Here is a 17,685-nt window from a genome sequence, read left to right on the forward strand (position 1 = left end):
GTTCTATCAATACGGGGATTGTTGGATAGATTGTAGGACATCTATACATATCATGCAGCCATTAAAGAGGATAAACAGTCCTCTTCCAGCTGACTTGAGAGTTTCCCAGGATGCATTGCTATGTAATGCGAGATGCAGAAAAGTATAAAATATGATTCAAAAATTTTTTAATGGTGTACACCCCCATGTATTTATGTATAGATAGCTAAAGCCCATCCGTGTGTGTGTGTGTGTGTGTGTGTGTGTGTGTGTGTGTGTGGCATGACTCATGGGTATAACCATAGATTAAATGTTTTTTGTTTTTTCTCCCACTGCTCCTTTAAAAGTGTTCAGTAGGGCTACTCCTTTTCCACCTGCCGGAATAAAACGTTGGTCTTCAAATTGAAAATTTGAGTCTCAGTTCAGCATGAAACGTGTCTAATCGCATGCAATGTTACAGGTTTTCAATTTAAGACTTTATCTCCCTTAGCCTTCTGCCTTTGGGAGAACAGGTGTGATAGGTATCTTCTCTCTCACGTGACTCATCTACCCCTTGCTACATGTGGTTTCTGACTACTACAAGGTGGGGGAGGAGGTGCAGTAAGGAAATTTTTTATTTGGTTGGTAATAAGAGACCATCAGAGTGGCTAGACAGCCACAGCCTGCTAGATGTCTCAGGTGAGAGTCAAACAGTATTTCACTGTTTCTCCCAAAGTCCAGGTATCACATCTTAAGCTGTCTGATAGTGCAGGCAAAGTCCCTTCCCATAGGCTTGAGCTGGGGGTCAGACACCCTGACCCCCATGTGGGAGGGTGGGATTTACAACTCACCAGTAGCAAAAGAACGCCCTTCACAGATGTTAACCTCCAGGCTGAGGTCTACAGAGCCTTCCGCATTCCTAATGTAGGTGAGTGGTTTAAGGGAATCCTGTAGCTGGTTTTGGTAAGCACTTTAAAACTGTGCATCTCACTGCGGACAGTGTTATTTTGTCTTTGTTCCTCAGTTTATACTTCTGTTTTAATATATATTACAAATGTGTGTATATGATTATTATAGAGAATTTTAGTGTAACGAGATTTAGGTGGGACGTGTTAACCTCAGCCTAAAAACATCCACTCTTCACTCTCTCTAATTCACCACGTTTACTCAGACATGTAAATATTTCACTCTGCAGTTCTAATATTCACCAGGTCTCTGGACCACCACCATTAGCATCGACTGGACACTTATTAGAATTGCAGTTTTGGACCCCACTCCAGACCTGCTGAATCAGAATCTCTTGTGGAAAAGTCCCCAGATTGTAAACCTGGGAGGAGGGAAGGTGTGAGTTTCAGAGAGGAAGTATGAGGAAAAGAGAGACATGCCAAAAAGAAAAAGGGGAAGAAAAGACTATTAAAACAAATAAACAAGTAAACAAAATGTGTAGAATGTGATGACACTTATGCATTTATATGGAAGCTCATCTATGTATGTAAAAAAGAAAGGTTTAAAATTTCATAGAAGTGAGAAAATTAACCAATTTTTTATATCATATTAGTAAAACACTATGAAGTGTAATGAGATGATCTTAAAAATCTTCAAACTCAGTATGATACTGTGCATGCCATGAAGTAAAAAAAAAAAAAAATTCAGTCACTTCATGTATGACATGTAAGTCATGTGTTTTGACTTTTCAGGCAGCTAACATGTGCTAAGAATCCCAAATGCTTTGATGATGCCCTGAGTCCTGGATATTGGCTTTCAGAAGGAGACTACTGGCTCGTGTTAATTGAATTTAGAAAATTCACTCTGGCATTATGCTGTCTGGAGCCTAAATTAAATGCATGGATGATAATACATTTATTGAAATTAGAAGCCATGAGGAATATAGATACAAAGTCAAAGTCTCTGCTTTGCTAACGTTGAGTTCAACCAGCCTCTACTTGACAAGCGTCATAGCACCATGCCTTTTATTATCGGGAGGTAGGAGATCTGAGGTCTGTTTTGGGTCCTGCTACTAACTCACAGGGTAAACTCGGTGGCCACTTCACCTTTCTAGGCTTAGTTTTCTCATCTATTCCTCGAGGAATTAGATGATTGCTGAGGTCACTTCCTGCTTACGTCACTTCCCACTTCCTGTTCTCTAAGATGAGCATATACAAAACCCAGCTGGAGAGCTTATTAAAATGCAGATTATTTGGCTCCATCTCCAGAAATCCTGATTCAGCAGGTCTGGTGTGGGGTCCAAAACTGCAATTCCAACAAGTGTCCAGTTGCTAACAGTGCTGGTCCAGAGACCTGGTGAATATAAGAATTGACAAGTGAAATACTTGCATTTCTAAGTAAACAATTAATTATAGAGAGTGAAGTAGGCTCAGTGCTGATGTTTTTAGGCTGAGGTAAATGTCAATTCTTGCGCTTGTAGGTCATGTATGTAATTTGAAGGGTAGCTGTTTTATATTTTAGCATAATTGTAATAAAGATGTTTCCCCCACTATATGTGTTCCTTCCTCAGAGACTGCAAAAGTCCTAGTTCCCAGGACACTGCAGAAGAGCAGAAAGTGTTGTAGGAAATCTCTGAGACCTCCACCTTTGGGAGTAGTGATGTCCCTCCTGAGGTGCCACAGCCTAGCTGTCTCCAGGCAGTCTCCATAATCCATCTGAGGGGACAGAGCCAGGAGTGCAGTTTCCAGGCTCTCAGCCTCATGTGGAAAGCTGCTGGGTCAGGTAGTAAATGGCCATCAACTGTGATTGGATGGCCATCAGCTGTGGCTAGTTGGCCGTCAGCTGTAACCAGTGAGCCATTGGCCACTAATATAACTGCTGTGGCTACGCCAGCAGAAAATGGGGACTAGCAAGAAGATGGTGGCTGAGCTAGCAAGTGCGGGTTGCAGCTAGCACAGCTGATTGCAGTTAGCAAGTGAGGTTGGTTGGCAGAGAGAAGTGGACGGCAGGTTGCGGATCGCGTGGCTCCTGCTTCCTGTAACTCCAACCCAGCCACCAGCGAGAATATAGTGGTATGGCTCCCCTATCTATGGCTCCGTGGGTGTTCCTTTTTCGCCTCACCACGTCCTGCGTTCTCATGTGGGGAACGGGACTAGAGACCCCACCTGACACCCTGCATGACACCTATCCACTTCCATGGCAAATCAGAAACGTAAAGAGTTTAAAAGGAAAAATTAATTGAGTGATAGTTATCCTCATGTGGATTCTTTACTTTTTATAATATCTCTTATCCATTTAAATATTTAAAATTCAGAGTAGTTTTCCTATGCTTCCGGGTGCTACCCTTGCGGTCGCATCCAGCACGACAAAACGAAGCATAAAGGCTTGTATACTAACTTTTGGATTATGTAAATCATAGACCCCTGATAGATTAATTGAGCATGCGTGGGTGCTCTCGCCTTTTAGTCCCTGCTCACCCATCCCTCTTCACCCCATTCTACCTCAACCACAGATTATAAAGCCAAATTCAGGTCTGTGTTTGGATTGGCATTTCAAACCCGTTCCACTGTTTCTCTAATTAAAGGCTCCTTTTCTTTGTAAGTTGCCTGCGAGTCCAAACCCTCAGTCACCGAGTAGAGCTTGTCCCATGTCACGCGTGTCTGCACTCACCATTGCCCATAGCCATCCTCCAAATGCACGGTGGCAAAATACAGCTTCTCATCCTTAGGGAGCCAAGGGTGGGGGTTTCCTGGGACAAATTCTCCAACTTGGCAAAATGACTAGTATTGTCTCCTTGGCATAGTCAGACAGGGGCACAGGACAAATGTGTAGCACTGAGTTTTCATCCTTTCTATTATTAACTCCTTAAGGAAATAAGAATCTTCCTAAATGAAAGGCGTTTTATACACCATACTTGTGAGTCATTATTTCCATTTCACACTGAAGTTGAGGGAGGAGGAAGGAAGCCACCTACGTCTTTTAAACTTGGCTGCAGTGTAACTATTCTGGAAGCACATGAACTATCTCACCTTTGATCATGTCGATCATCCGAAAACCCTTTCTATTTGGGGTTACTATGGTTACAGCTGCAAGGGCGATGTATGAGCCACACTGCTGTTTTGACAAAAATAGGTATTAACTACCAGCCACAGTGCTTCTCATTTCATAGCAGTTCTTGCAGAAGAGCAGTGTATTAAAAAAAAAGGCAGGGGGTGGGGGAGGGAGGCAAAGAAAGAAAAAAAACCTTTCCAAAGGAGCCTGAGGGAACATCTGCATAAGTAATTGTGATTGGTCATGTGTATAAAAATATTTTAATTAAATTCTTTCTAATTAAACAGGGCATTTTGTTGAATCCTTCTCTGTTATTTGCACCAAGCTTAGCCTTGAGGAAGATAGCTGATTAACAGACCCAAGAACCTATAATTAAAAGCAGACCTGCTATTTTTGGAGAAAAGCTTCTCCAGGAGGGTGACTTAATTGGGCTGTCTCTCATATTTTTTCATTTGTTGTTGAACTCTCTGTTTAGAATTTTGATACTTTTTTTTAACACGGGAGAAATGATTACTAACATTGTCATAATCAGGACTTTGCATTTTTTAGCTTGGTTTTCCTTCAGTCCCTTTGATCACACATTCTCTTCACTGTTGCTTTTCACTGTGGTCCTCATTATTTTCTTTTGTTTGGATTGTGTCTTCCTTTTAAAGTGATATATATTGTCCTTTTTTATGTCTGGCCCTCTCTGCTTCTGCATTTCAGGGTTTTGGACTAACTAAGTTTATAATTTCATATCTATGCAGGAATTCAAGAGAAAACTGAGTAACTTTCTATTCACAGACAAAAAAATAAGAAGTACGTAATTTACAAAGCAGTTTCTTCAGTACAGGCAGGGGGGTTAGCTTAGAGAACAAAAACAACATTCATTTAGTATCCATTAAGCAGCATTTGAGGAGACCGAGATGATTTCATCCCATCTTTTGAAAAAAGAAACACTCAAACACAGTATAAGGTTCATGCCCTTGAATCATGTTGCCCAGTTGTCTGTACGGAAACTTGGGTGACTACTTTTAGTGTCTAATATTTGGTCCAAAGTATTCTATTAGCATTGCTATGGGAGATGGGAAGCAGTGAGGGAATGCTCAGGGTCTCCCCATATGTCTGCATTGAATTCCAAGGGGAAACATGACACTTGCAGGGAGTCAGAGGGTATTAGACAGGCATACTTCATACTGAAAGCAGAGGCTTGTGGAGACTGCAGACAGACCAGCCACTCTCACTATGCATCTGTTTCAAAGCTGCACACACTGCCCCTTAACAGCACTTGACTGCTTTTTGTGTCTGTCCAATTTCATGTTAAACACACTGGGATACCATCACTTTAAAAGCCTGTGCATAAACCCAGGTCTATAAAACACTGCCATATAAACACAGATTCTATTCTTGAGCAAATTTACTTGGAAATAAAAATAACAGCTTGGATTTATATTATGTATCTCTGTCAAAGAACTCAAGTAGCTTCCACACACAGCATTTCAGTTATTTTCACATAGTTTTCTAGGGTAGAGAGAATCCATTTCTTAGGTGAAATAATTGTGGAGCAGAGAAATTTTTGGATTTTCTCAAAATGTTATAGTAACTCAATGGAAGAGTGGTACAAAATCCAGAATCTCTATTTCTTTAGATAACTAGACTGTATTTTTTGCAAGACGCTAACATGTATGTGATCAAAATATATTATTGGCTTTAGATAACTTTCAACCAGCTCTAAAATCAGTAACAAACTTAATTCTATCCTTCAAAACAATGGTGCACTTGAGTCAGTATTTAGAAGCAACCCAAAGCCACCGATTAGAAGCAAATTAAAAGCTCCATATGAATTTTCCTACCTGGAGAGTATGTGCATTGTCATCTATTGATAACAACCATTGCCTAAGTGTGTCTACATATATCATCTAATTTATCACCACAGCCAGTCAATTTTCTCTATTCTAAGAAACTGAGGTTCTAAACTTTAGTGGTTTATTTCCGTTTCCAAGGTTTAGAAGTGGCAGAGATGGGAGATGAAGCATTTCCAATATTCTTTGTCCTGTACCAATAGTATTTCTCAAAATAGTATTGGTGATGTGCCCACTGGGCTTAGCACAAAATGAAACCCAATAGTGAGGTTCTTATTTTATTATTGGTTTAATTTAGCAAACATTTATTTAGTACCTGCTATGTACGAGGCACTGTAGGGGTGTTACAGGGAGGGGGTGATAAACCAGACACAAATTCTGCACTCAAGATACTCCAGTCTAACAGGGGACATCGATACAACAACTGGCAGTAAGTTTAAAAGATAAGACAGAGGTAGACCAGACAACTTTGTAAACACAGAGGAAGGGCCCTGTGGACCCTTGGACTCTGGTGGGAAAAGGCTTCTGGGAAGCCTCTCGCACCTCAAGTTCATATCTCACCTGAGTGATGAAGGTAACATGTCAGAAGGATGAATCATGCTTCTCCCCTATAAGAGATGACATGTGAGTAGGGGGTTTTCATTCCCCTCGTGGGCCAAAGACAACATGACCTGCTCAACATTACCAAGATCTGCCTGGGCTCACACACCTTTGGGAGTTTCCTGGCCTGATGATCCTGGGGGTCAGGGTCGAGGCCAGAGCACCAGTACTTGCTATCATGACAGCTCTCAACTCCCTCATGCAGAGAAGAGTCAAACTCAAAATCATTTGTCCTTGACACTGTTTGCGCTTGCTGCTCTGCAGCCCCTGATCCCAGCTCTGCACTCCGGCTCAATCAGCGGAATTAGGAAAACATTAACACTCCACATTCTGGAGTCAACAATTTGGAGTTTAGGTCTGAGAGCCATAGAATTTTAGCTTTGGAAGGACCTTCAAGACAAACTCGCTCAACCTCGTTTTTAGATAAGGACCCTGAGACTCACAATCAGAAAGTAAATTCACACTGTATTAGGAGTAAGGTGTCGCAACAAATGCAGAAATTCAAGGGGTAATTTGTGAGAAAGGGAGGGAGGCAGAGAGGAGTTTTCATCACTTCTCTGCTTAATAATACCTATTTTTCCCTCTGGAAGTCATTTTCCAGTGTCAAAGGGGAAACACACAGGTAGAAGCTGTCATTCATTTCACAATGGACAAACATTCTGCTGGTGTTGACGACGTGAATAATGACAGTAATAGTAACTGCCATTAATTAAACGACAATGTGCCAGACACTTTACATAAATTATCCCTCTTGCTCATTCTCTAAAAACCTATGAGGAAGGGAATATTTTTTATGTCCAATTTGCTGATGAAGCTTACTGAAAGCTTAGTGAGGTTAAGTCACTGGCTCAAGGTCACCCAGTTTATTGGCATCCCAGCTGGTATCTAAACACAGGTTAGTTTGACATCATAATCAAGTGCACAACTATTATCTCTACTTGGGAACAGAGCTGTGAATAGCACCATCTTGGCCCAAAGGTCTCACTTCAGAAATCGGAAGCCCAGCTATGGAAAGTCAGCTCCACAGAACAAAATTGGAGAAGATAATAGATGACAACCAACTATTATAAATGCTTCAGGATATTGAAAGTGGATAAAGCAAGACTGCAGGTGTTCAGAGAATGGGATTTTAAGAACACACTGAAAATCTGTTTGAAGCAATTCAACAGCTCTGGGGACAGCTGGGAAACAGCTGTGGCTGACAGACCTCTCTGGCTCACTGCTTTGGTGACAGAACGGCTCTGTTTAAATGGAAACAGTTCATTCTCAGCAGTGCTCACAGACAGACCTGCAGGACGAAAGTTTTGAAAGTCGGTGTCCAGCCCATACATTCCGTTCATTTCATTCCATGCATTCCAAAGAAGATGGTGCCTATTGTGGCAAGTTGGATTCGGAAATTTCTTATTCTTTCCTTGGATGGGAAGCTGTCTGGCTCCCTGTAGAGATCAGCGTGGCTGACTGAGGTCAAAACCATGGGGTGATGGGGCACCATGATGGTCAAATTTAAGACGCTGCTCACTTTCGGGGTCATGCACGTGCAGAACCACCCTGATAGTGAGTGCTTCCTTAGGGTAAGATGCCTGGGAAAGCAAGGAGGGCACCCACTAGCAATCCAGACTGCGGTTGGGTCCCCTTGCTCTTCAAAGCCTCCTCACAGAGGCCCCCTGGATTAGGCTTCCCTCCTTCTAGAACACAGCCAAGAAAAAACACTGTGTTGTTCAGTTTATTATTTTGAACTGAAATGGAGACAGCTTTTTATAACTACTGCTGTCAGGTCCGTGAGTGGGCAAAAAAGTGACTGATCACAATGGAAGAATGTAAGAGAGGCAGGAGTTGCTCTGATCCTCAAGGAGTTAATCACATGGTGTGTGACCTTCAAGTTTCATTCATTCATTTATTCATTCATTCATTCACTCATTCAATCAACTGATTTAATTGTCTACTTGCTTGGCAAAAACTGTCAAAGGCACTGATGAATACATTGATGAACAACCAATGACAGTGACGACCAACTTTTCATCCACGAGGACTAATTGAAAAAAAAAGTGAAAATGCTTGCGGGCCACTTGGGGGTGGGGGGTGGGGGGAGCATAAAATGCTGCTTTCACAAAAGAAAGTGCATTTATCTACAACTGACCTTCTGCATTCTTACATTATTTTTCAGTCCAGAAAGGATTACTATGGAGAGCTAAAATTTCAGATATGACAAAGCGAGTTCATGCTGCAATATCTGATGTAATATAACACCTCTGGAACTGGTTTCTTTTTCTTTTCTTGAATGACTTTGTAAACTACTGAACTCCAAAATGTAGTTTGTCTCTTAATATTGTATTCTCTAAAGCCAGAGACTTTTCCATTGCAAATAAGATAAATCACAACATTTTTTAACACAAACAAAAAGCTTCTGGTTGGTGATGATGCCATTCATTGGGACAGGTAATTCAAGGACAACAGCAGCAGACTGACTGGGGCTGGTTCAAGGGTGGGGGATTGTGTAGAATATCCACACCCAGTCCAGGCACACCGTTGGTACTTAGTAAGTGTTTGTTTCAGGAGAATAACACCAGGGGCGTGGTCTTGGAAGTGGCTGAATATTAAACGACCATTAATGACATCATAATCAAGTGCACAACTATTTGACTGAGGGAGAGTCTGTAGCTGAGGGAGAAAAAGGGATGGACTGGAGATTCCTGGGTGTGGCTAAGATTGCCCAGGAAGAGTTTATAGAGTGAGGAGGGAACTGAGGAAGTAATCCTGGGCAGCATCGGTATTAAAAGGACCTGTTTACAAAGGGGAGAGAGAGAGAGGCTAGAGATGTTACAGGGAAAGTAGGAGAGACTAGTGTCCCCATGACAAATGAGGGGAGCACTCAGAGAAACAAGAAGGGTCCACAGAAAGTGCCGTGTCACACAGAGGGGGAAGTCCTGAGGGGTGGGGAGCAGAGGGTGTGGGGGTCCTCACATATGGTTTCTTGAGCCATGGAAAGAGACTCCAAGTCCCGTGCTTTGTCTCAGTAAGTTTTGCCATTTTTTAAAAAATGGCATTTTATCCTTTCTGATTCTAAAAATAATGAATGTATGCTTATTGTAGAAAATTCATAAAGTATAAAAAAGTTCAAAGAAGAAAAATAAAATTAAAATGGCTACTGTTTGCTTTTATCAAAATCACTCAGTGGCTTTTGGCGTGCTCTCCTCAGACTTGGCTGGCCCAGTGGTGCCAACCTGCCATCCTGGCTTGGGCTTTGTCATTCCCATCTCAGCACCAGTTCCTCCTAAGTGACTGTGCTCAACAGTGTAGCACAGATACAATGAACACTGGAAAACAAAGTTATTGGATCAGCCATAAAACAATGCATTCTGAGTAAATGAGTCATCTGTTGTGTGGAATGATGGCACTGAGGGTGACACACATGGATAATTAATCAGCACAGAGGGTCCATGGCACACATGTTCACAAACCCATGATCTGCTTTCAAGAGCTCATGTGTTAGGTTGGACCCACCTAAATAATTCAACCTACAAGGGCCTGTTTTAAGGTAATCTTAGTTTCATCTGCAAAACCCCTTTTTCATGTAAGACAACATATGAACAGCGTCCAGGCATCCATGCATGGACTTCTTTGGGGTGTGTGGAGTGGGTGGGAGCATTTTTCAGCCTACCACACAGATGACAACTGGAATGAGTAGATGCACACGATTCCTCTCTTCCTATCTTTTTCCCCCTTCTCTCACACAGGTCCAGCGTTGACTTTTCTCAATATTAGTCTTATTTACCCTTAGCAGCTTTGCTAATCTGCTTAGAAAGCAGTATTCTCTTTGAAACATTTATGTAGTGTCCCTCCTGGTCTCGACCCACAGGCTGAGAAAGGATGGCCTAAAGAAATCTGCAAAGACATCTGACAAATTTCTTTGTGAAGCCCACTTACTCCATGACCACGACTAACCCGTCCAACCTTTGGCAGCTTTTGGCTGCCCTGAGATTTTCTTTGAATTTATTTCATGATTTGTAAGCAAACTCTAGTCTACCATGCTCATTTTTAAAGTGGCAAAATGCCTAAGTCATCATCCTGATGGGAAAATCCTTATAGGACAGAGTGAGTCATCTTCACTCAGGTATTGGGCACACTGCAGATTCCCCATTAAACGGGCACCGTGGCTCATTAAACCTCATTGGTGATAAAATTGGGTCTTTGTTAAATGTTTATGTTCTGTGCTAATGTTAAATTTAGGCTATTCCTGTTGCAGGTATCTTTGGGAAAATTTTTAAAGCATTAGCTAATGTGCCATCAGATTTCATCCTATAAGTTCCCAAATATGGGATCTGGAAAACATTTCCACACACACACACACCATGGATTTATTCTTAGGTTTCTAGCTTTCCAGTCTTTATATATCTTATTTATTTTTCTATATTTAATGTCAAACCTCATGATCTTCTGATTACCTTCTTATATTCTCAGTGAGTGCCAAGGACTATACTTCTGGTTTTTAAGCAAAAGAGGAAATAGATTATTTTGGAACAACATTCAGCCATGTTTGAAATCAAAGAAAGGGTGTATGACTGTCAATGTTTATATTATGCATCCATATATTAAAGAAGCAATCTCTGTCTACAAAGCACTTACATTCTAAGAAAGGACTTAAATACAAATACTAGTGACAGAAATGTGATTCCAGAAATGTGTGAGTGGAGCTAATATGAAAAGAATAATTTCCTTATTTAAGAGTTAATTAGAAATCTTCTACATGTATGCCAAAAGAATCAGCTGGTCATTGCACGGCAAAAGGTATTAAGGTCTAAGGAGTCTTGCTCCTTAGTATTAAGATCGAAGGAATCCAACAAGAGAATTAAGCTCTACAGAAAATGATTTGAGGGACTATTTTATCATTTCTCTCAAAGATGATGCTTTAACTTAGTATCATTCTTGATGCATAGTATGTAAGTTAATTCATTACATACAGCAAATGCCTTAGGACAATGGTTCTCAAGCTTTTTGGTGTCACAACCACTTTATAACTCTTCAAAATTAGTTAAGACCCCCATGGAGTTTTTGTTTTATGTCATATACTGTCAATATTTACCATATTAGAACTTAAAAAGTTTAGACATATTTTATTAATTTATTTAAACCAACAATCATAAATCATTTAGATATTAACATATTCATGAAAAATAAATTTATTTCCAAAACAAAAAAGAAAAATTACTGAGAAGAGTGACATTGTTTTATATTTTTGCAAATCTCTTTAATGTGTGGTATAGTAGAAGACAGCTGGAGTCTCACATCTGGTTCGGCATGCAATTGCACTATCACACATCACATAGCCTTTGGAAAATTCCATTGTACACAGACAAAAGAATAAGAATGAAAAATGCAAGTAATATTTTTATATTATTCTGCAAGTGATTTTGACCTTGGGAATCTTCCAGGATAGGTCTCAGGAACCCCAAGTTTCCCTGGCCCACATTTTGAAGCCATTGCCTTGGGGCATTAGGGCTTGTTCCTTCCAGGAATGGATCCCTGGTGAAGAGGGCTGCAAAAGTGTGTTTGCATATAGTATTTTCTCCACTACTAACTCTGTACCAAAATGATATATCATATTAATGGTCAAAATAAAATTGGAATGTTTTAGGTTTACCTCATTCACGATGTTTCATGTAACTTCTAATTTAAAAGAACATCAACAAAGTAACATGTAGTGATTGTCTTTCTAGATCCAGCATTATTTCTCTGACCTATTTCAGAAGGGTTAGGTTTTCCAGATGTATTGCTAGAATATAATTGGCAGAGCTTGACTAGCAAAACCAATCCATGCACTGATTCTGTTTCTGAATCTTCACTGAGAAGGTTTAGGCTCAAAATAATTCCAGTATTCCAGCCTGTTACAGGATGCCTCAACTTTTTTGAAGCCGCTCCTTGGAATCTTACTACGTACAATATTTCAGGAAAGTGGAAAAAGTTACAGGACAATTTCCTCCTCCATTCTCCCTCTGAGAAAAAAACACACACATTTTCACAATCACTTTTAGAAATGGAAACACGCTACCTTGTTGATAAGCATACCAGGGTTGTCTAGCAGTCAGGCCTGACATGATTCTGCAGCACAAGCCTGAGACATTTCTGATTCTCCATATGTTGCGGACAAGAGTCAGACATTCTGACCTGCACAGAACACCACAGAGAGCATTCACCAGGGAGAGCAGCATTTTGACAAGATTTAGAACAACAGGGTGGGAACGGTGGTGTTGTGTTGTCCATAGACCCAGGCAGGTTGTGCCAGGTTGTGCCAGGTTGTTGAGAGCTGCTGCGTTAAAATAGCATTTGAAATTGAAGTTCCTTGTAAAACAACAGGAAAATATGGGTCAGAGATCTGCTACTGGAGAGTTTAGGGAAGGGACTATCACTAAATCATCTTGAAGACAGAAATGATTGAGAAAACGTTAGGAAAATGGGCACTTGAAAAGCTAGCAGGAGGAAAAAAAGGCACAACATTTTTAAAAGTCAACGCATTGAGATACTACTGATGGGGCCAGGCAGTCATTATCTGTATTTTTATTACTAAGTATGGTTATTACATTTGGGCTTTATACCCCATACACCACTGTTGTTTCCTCTCTCCATCCCATATCACCAGCCTCTCAGGAGTGCAGTCTAAACCGCGGTCTCGTCATGCATTTCCCCACGGCCCTTGCTGTTTGACTAAATCTGTTTCCTCAGTTCTCTCCAGTGATTCAGTGGCATTTCTCAGTCATCCACTGCTCTTACCTGGAGGTAGTTGTGTGTGTGTGCGTGTGTGTGTGTGTGTGTGTGTGTACGTTCTTTTATTTGAGCATGAGATTATATGGGCTCATATCCCTTACTACCAATTTGAGACACAAAGTGGATTCATCTCTAGCTAAAAAGTCAAGTAGGAAGACGGTTTGTGGAGCAAGGGCCCCAGCCCCAGGTGGAGCTTCAGAACCTGTCACCAAGAGATGAGTGGAATTAAAGTCTGACGAAAGCAAAAATGGCCAAATACCCTGATAAAGTCAGAGGTTCAAGAAATCAGATTTTTGTCTTCTCCACTTGCTACCCACTTGGTATCTAGAATGTTCTCCTCATACTGTCACAGGAAGGCATTGATTTTTAGCTGAGCCTTAGGCTGGGATTGTCCTTACAAACTCAGCAGGGTGTGGGCAGAGCTGGTGTGAGCGTGTCCACAGCTGGTCCAAGAGATTCCCTCCCGGGAAGGTGCCACAGAGAATCCTGGACAGTGTGTGCAAGATTGAGCCCTGCCAGCACGCTAATTAAATGAGTTTTTTTAAAGTTTCAAACTTAGCAGCAAGAGTGGTGGCTAATTTCCTGACTCACTTCTTCACATCATCTGTGGTCCCAGTAAACACCCCCTGTCATAGGACACATTGCCTGGTGTCGTGCGGGGCGGCCTGTGGGGTCTCAGCTCCTGCTCCCCACATAAGAACGCAGGATGTGGCTAGGCCAGAAAGGAACACCCACGGAGCCATAGCTGGGGAGTCACACCACTATAATCTCCCTGGACGCTGGGCGAGACACACACAGTATCAGCCACACGATCCAGAGTCAGCCATTCACTTCTCTGCCTGCCAACCAACCAACCAATCAATGCAGCCCCGCATTTACATCAGTAGCCAATTGACTAACCGGTTACTGCTGATGCTGACGGCCAACCAATCACAGTTGATGGTCATTCACTACCGGAGCCAGCACCTCCCCACGGAGGCCGAGAGCCTGGAAACTGTTCTCTGGGACTCTGTCCCCACACCTGGCTTCATTTTGAAGCTATTCCATTTCTTCACAGGGAAGACAGGAACATGCAAATTAATAGCTTTCTTTTTGTATGGGGTAATGTTTATGAAGTGGAGTTTGGTTCTTTATGCCAAAGGAATTGTGGGAATGTCAGAACAGTTTTGAGGAAAACTGAATATTTAATTAAAAGTTCTTTCCCTCCAAAGGCCCAAAGTTCCCACTGGAAAGAAGCAGAGCACATCCCAGCACAGAATGGACTGCATCATGGGAGGTGGGGCAAGAAACCAGGGCCTTACACCTCTATCTGTGAGCCTAGGAAACCTCTGCTGGAGTCATCTTTAGAGCTTGGAAATACAAATAAGCAACCACAGAGACTGAAGTCAACAACAGAGCTGCCATGCTAGAATTCTCTAGGTTAAGAATACTGTAGTTCTATACACAGCACCCTAGCAAAAGGAAACTGCTATTGATTGACCGCCCTCTGCCCCACAACACCCAACTGAAGCCGATTTATTTTGATTCGATGCAAGGTCTTGACTCTCTCTAAAAACGAGAAAGAGAGTACTTGGCAGTGGTCATTTCTACCTCTCCCACAACTGCAAAGGCTAAGAGCTGTATGTAACACATGTGAACAACGACACACTGGTAGAGAGCCCGTCTCTGTCATTTTGCCTGTCATGAGTAAGGACTTATTCTGCTAGAATCATGAAATTGATTCTCTGCCTGATAAAATGGAATCTGGCTAATTGCCATGCCAATTCATGACATTTTATTTCTATAGTCTCTGCTACCCCAAATCTACTTCTTGAGCTTAATTAATATTCCTTCTTCTAGGATAATTTTTAGTACATAAAATATATTTCTAGAAATTCAGGACGGATATGGTTTCCAGCCAACTTGTTCATACTTTAGGTCAAGTTCAGCAACTATATCACATGTGTATTTCATGCTTCTTTTTCTCCACACACCCCTTAGTTGTAAGTGTCCTTCAAGTGTCTCTCAGGAGCTCTCTTCTCTTTCTATATACTTTGCCCAGGCAATCTCAGCCGCTCTTGTGGCTTTATGTTCCATTTATATGTTTATCGCCTCCAAATTCTTCCTTCTGCCCTAACTCTCTACAGTTCCAGCCTTTTATTTCCAGTGTTTCTTAATGAAATTTATACTTGAAATTCTACCTGCCTATTTAAGTTAGTTTGTCCGAAACCAAACTTACTAGATTGTCCTGTCTATAAACTAATTTCTCTTATGCAGCGCCGTCTACCAATTGCCCAGGATTGAAACCCAGAGTCACTCTTTGCTGTCTCTCAAGCACCCAGACCCACGAATTTTCCCTCCTAAATATCTTTGGGGTGCTATGTCCTCTACTTTACCCTACCCAACATTATCTTTTATTCCTTCACTCATTAAAGGCTTATTATATCCTAGCGCTGTGCTAAGGGCTAGTGACACACAGAGAGGATGAGAACCAACAAATAAGTCAAGCACAAAGCACTGTGTCATTGACCTCTCAGAAGTCAGGGTTCGGATGCGCAGGATTTGGGGAGAAATGTGCAGGATGTGCAGGAATCGAGGACGCCTGCTGTCTGTGTTCAACTTCTCGCTTCCTGGGGCATTTAGGGAAGCCGTCAGCCACACAGCCATTCTGCGCTCGGCCCTGATGCCTGAGCTTTATTTTCAAAATTCAAATCAGATAGTGTCACTCTTCTGACTGAAAAACCTTCCATGGCTCCCCAGTGCAGCAGGACAAGCACCAAACTTCTCGACCCCACTTACAAAACATTTAAACTCAGTATTTTCCCCCATAACATTCTTTTACACAATGTAGTTATTACCTTTTCAGTCCATAAAATAGGAAAGGAAAGAACAGAACTTAAGATGATGCCCACTCTGCCTTAAAAATTTGCCATCAGTATCATTTTCAACTACCCTTTTCTCCCTTTGGCAATCACCTCAATGGATCATTTTCCTAACGATTGCTGGTCACACCTCGCATAACTGTTTCAAACATCAAGACCCTGAATAGATTTGATGAACGCAAATAATCAGTGTTCTGATGTGCTGTCCTGATGTACGCACAGATGTGCCACACAGGTATTGGCATAGAATAACCATGCAGCAGGCCACCCGAAACAAGTCCTTAGGTCTTGCTCTTAGGAACACTGAGTCCATCTCTACAGATGAGTGTGGTCTTCACAGCGTGCCAACTACCTCTCCCTTCACAGGAGTAGGCCACTGCAAAAAATTCATTCATTCATTCACTTAGTCATTCATGCATCAAATACTTTACCGGGCATTTGTCAAGTACCCTGTGCTGCAAAGACGTGCCCTATGCCCAGGGAGCTCACAGTCTCTTCTGTTCTGTGATTGGATCCAATGATCCAAATGCTGGGATCAAAAAGGACTGAGCCAGGTCCCTGCTGAGGGATCAGGGCTGGGGAAACACTTGAGATGCTTCTAAAGATTGAATACAGTATTTTTTGTAGCAAGAAGGTGTGTGTGTGTGTGTGTGTGTGTGTGTGTGTGTGTGTGTGTGTGTGTTTAAGGAATGGGAAGAATGGCAGCACATGGATGGGAAAGAAATTCCTGCCCTGGTAAAGGGAACCAAAATGCAGAGGTAGTTAAAAAATGACACAATTTGTTTGGGAAGTTATGGTAAATTTAGTGTGGCTCGGGGGAGGTGGCAAAGGACAAGGCAGAGGGTGCAGATTGCAGGAGACATGTACCAAGGAGCTCACACTTTCTCTGTAAGTTGGGAGCCCAGAGAAATCACTAAGCAGGGTTTTCTTTTTTTTTTGAATAAAGGTCCGATGTGGGTATAGAGGATGGGTTTGAGATGAGTATGTGATGGATGCCGTTTAGAGGTGAGCACAGCCCAGGACAGGTGCACAGCTGTGTCCGAGCTAACTCGCATTCTGTGTTTCCCTAGTGACCGTGCTGGCCATCTTCCACGAGCTGCACGTGGACCCTGACCTGTACACACTCTTATTTGGAGAGAGTGTGCTGAATGATGCAGTGGCCATAGTCCTTACATAGTAAGTACCAGAATTTGATCGATTTCCCTTTGACCCTGTGAAATATGCTTTCCACTTGGTGATAATTCCTAGTAGCTTTAATAGCATCTTTTGTCTTATGTCCTAGAGATATAGGCAATTACTAGCTTTTAAGGAATTGTTACCACAGAAAATCTCCAAGAGTGTGTACAATTCATTAGGCACCTAATTTCAAACAGTATTAATGGGTTTCATGTTTCCAGCATATTACAAGATACTACCTAGAGGGTACATTGATTTATTTATTTTTTTCTACATGGATGGACACATGTTTAGCTGATTCACTTAGGGTTCCTAAAATGCACATAAATGAGATTTCTTTACTTCAAATCAATTTCACTTAATTATTTCCTTATACAAATCATTTTCTAGATAACAGACTAATAGAAACCATTATATGTATAGTAAGTTTGGCAAACTGGAGCTAGAACTTGAGAGTCAGAATACTGTTTTTATTTCTCAGTGCAAATGCAATA

The 17,685-nt window shown here is 41.6% G+C and overlaps 1 protein-coding gene across 1 annotated transcript in view; it reads left to right on the forward strand.

Annotated features, from left to right (window-relative positions):
• Positions 1-17,685, forward strand: part of SLC9A9 (solute carrier family 9 member A9) — a 572,969-nt gene that overhangs the window by 172,854 nt on the left and 382,430 nt on the right. Inside the window, exon 6 of the mRNA XM_074334001.2 lies at positions 17,086-17,191. Within this exon, the coding sequence (XP_074190102.2) occupies positions 17,086-17,191 (106 nt within the window). The remainder of the gene's footprint in view (positions 1-17,085; positions 17,192-17,685) is intronic.

Source organism: Rhinolophus sinicus, chromosome 17 (assembly GCF_057876585.1).
Source record: "Rhinolophus sinicus isolate RSI-liver-muscle chromosome 17, RSI-T2T, whole genome shotgun sequence".
NCBI lineage: Eukaryota > Metazoa > Chordata > Mammalia > Chiroptera > Rhinolophidae > Rhinolophus > Rhinolophus sinicus.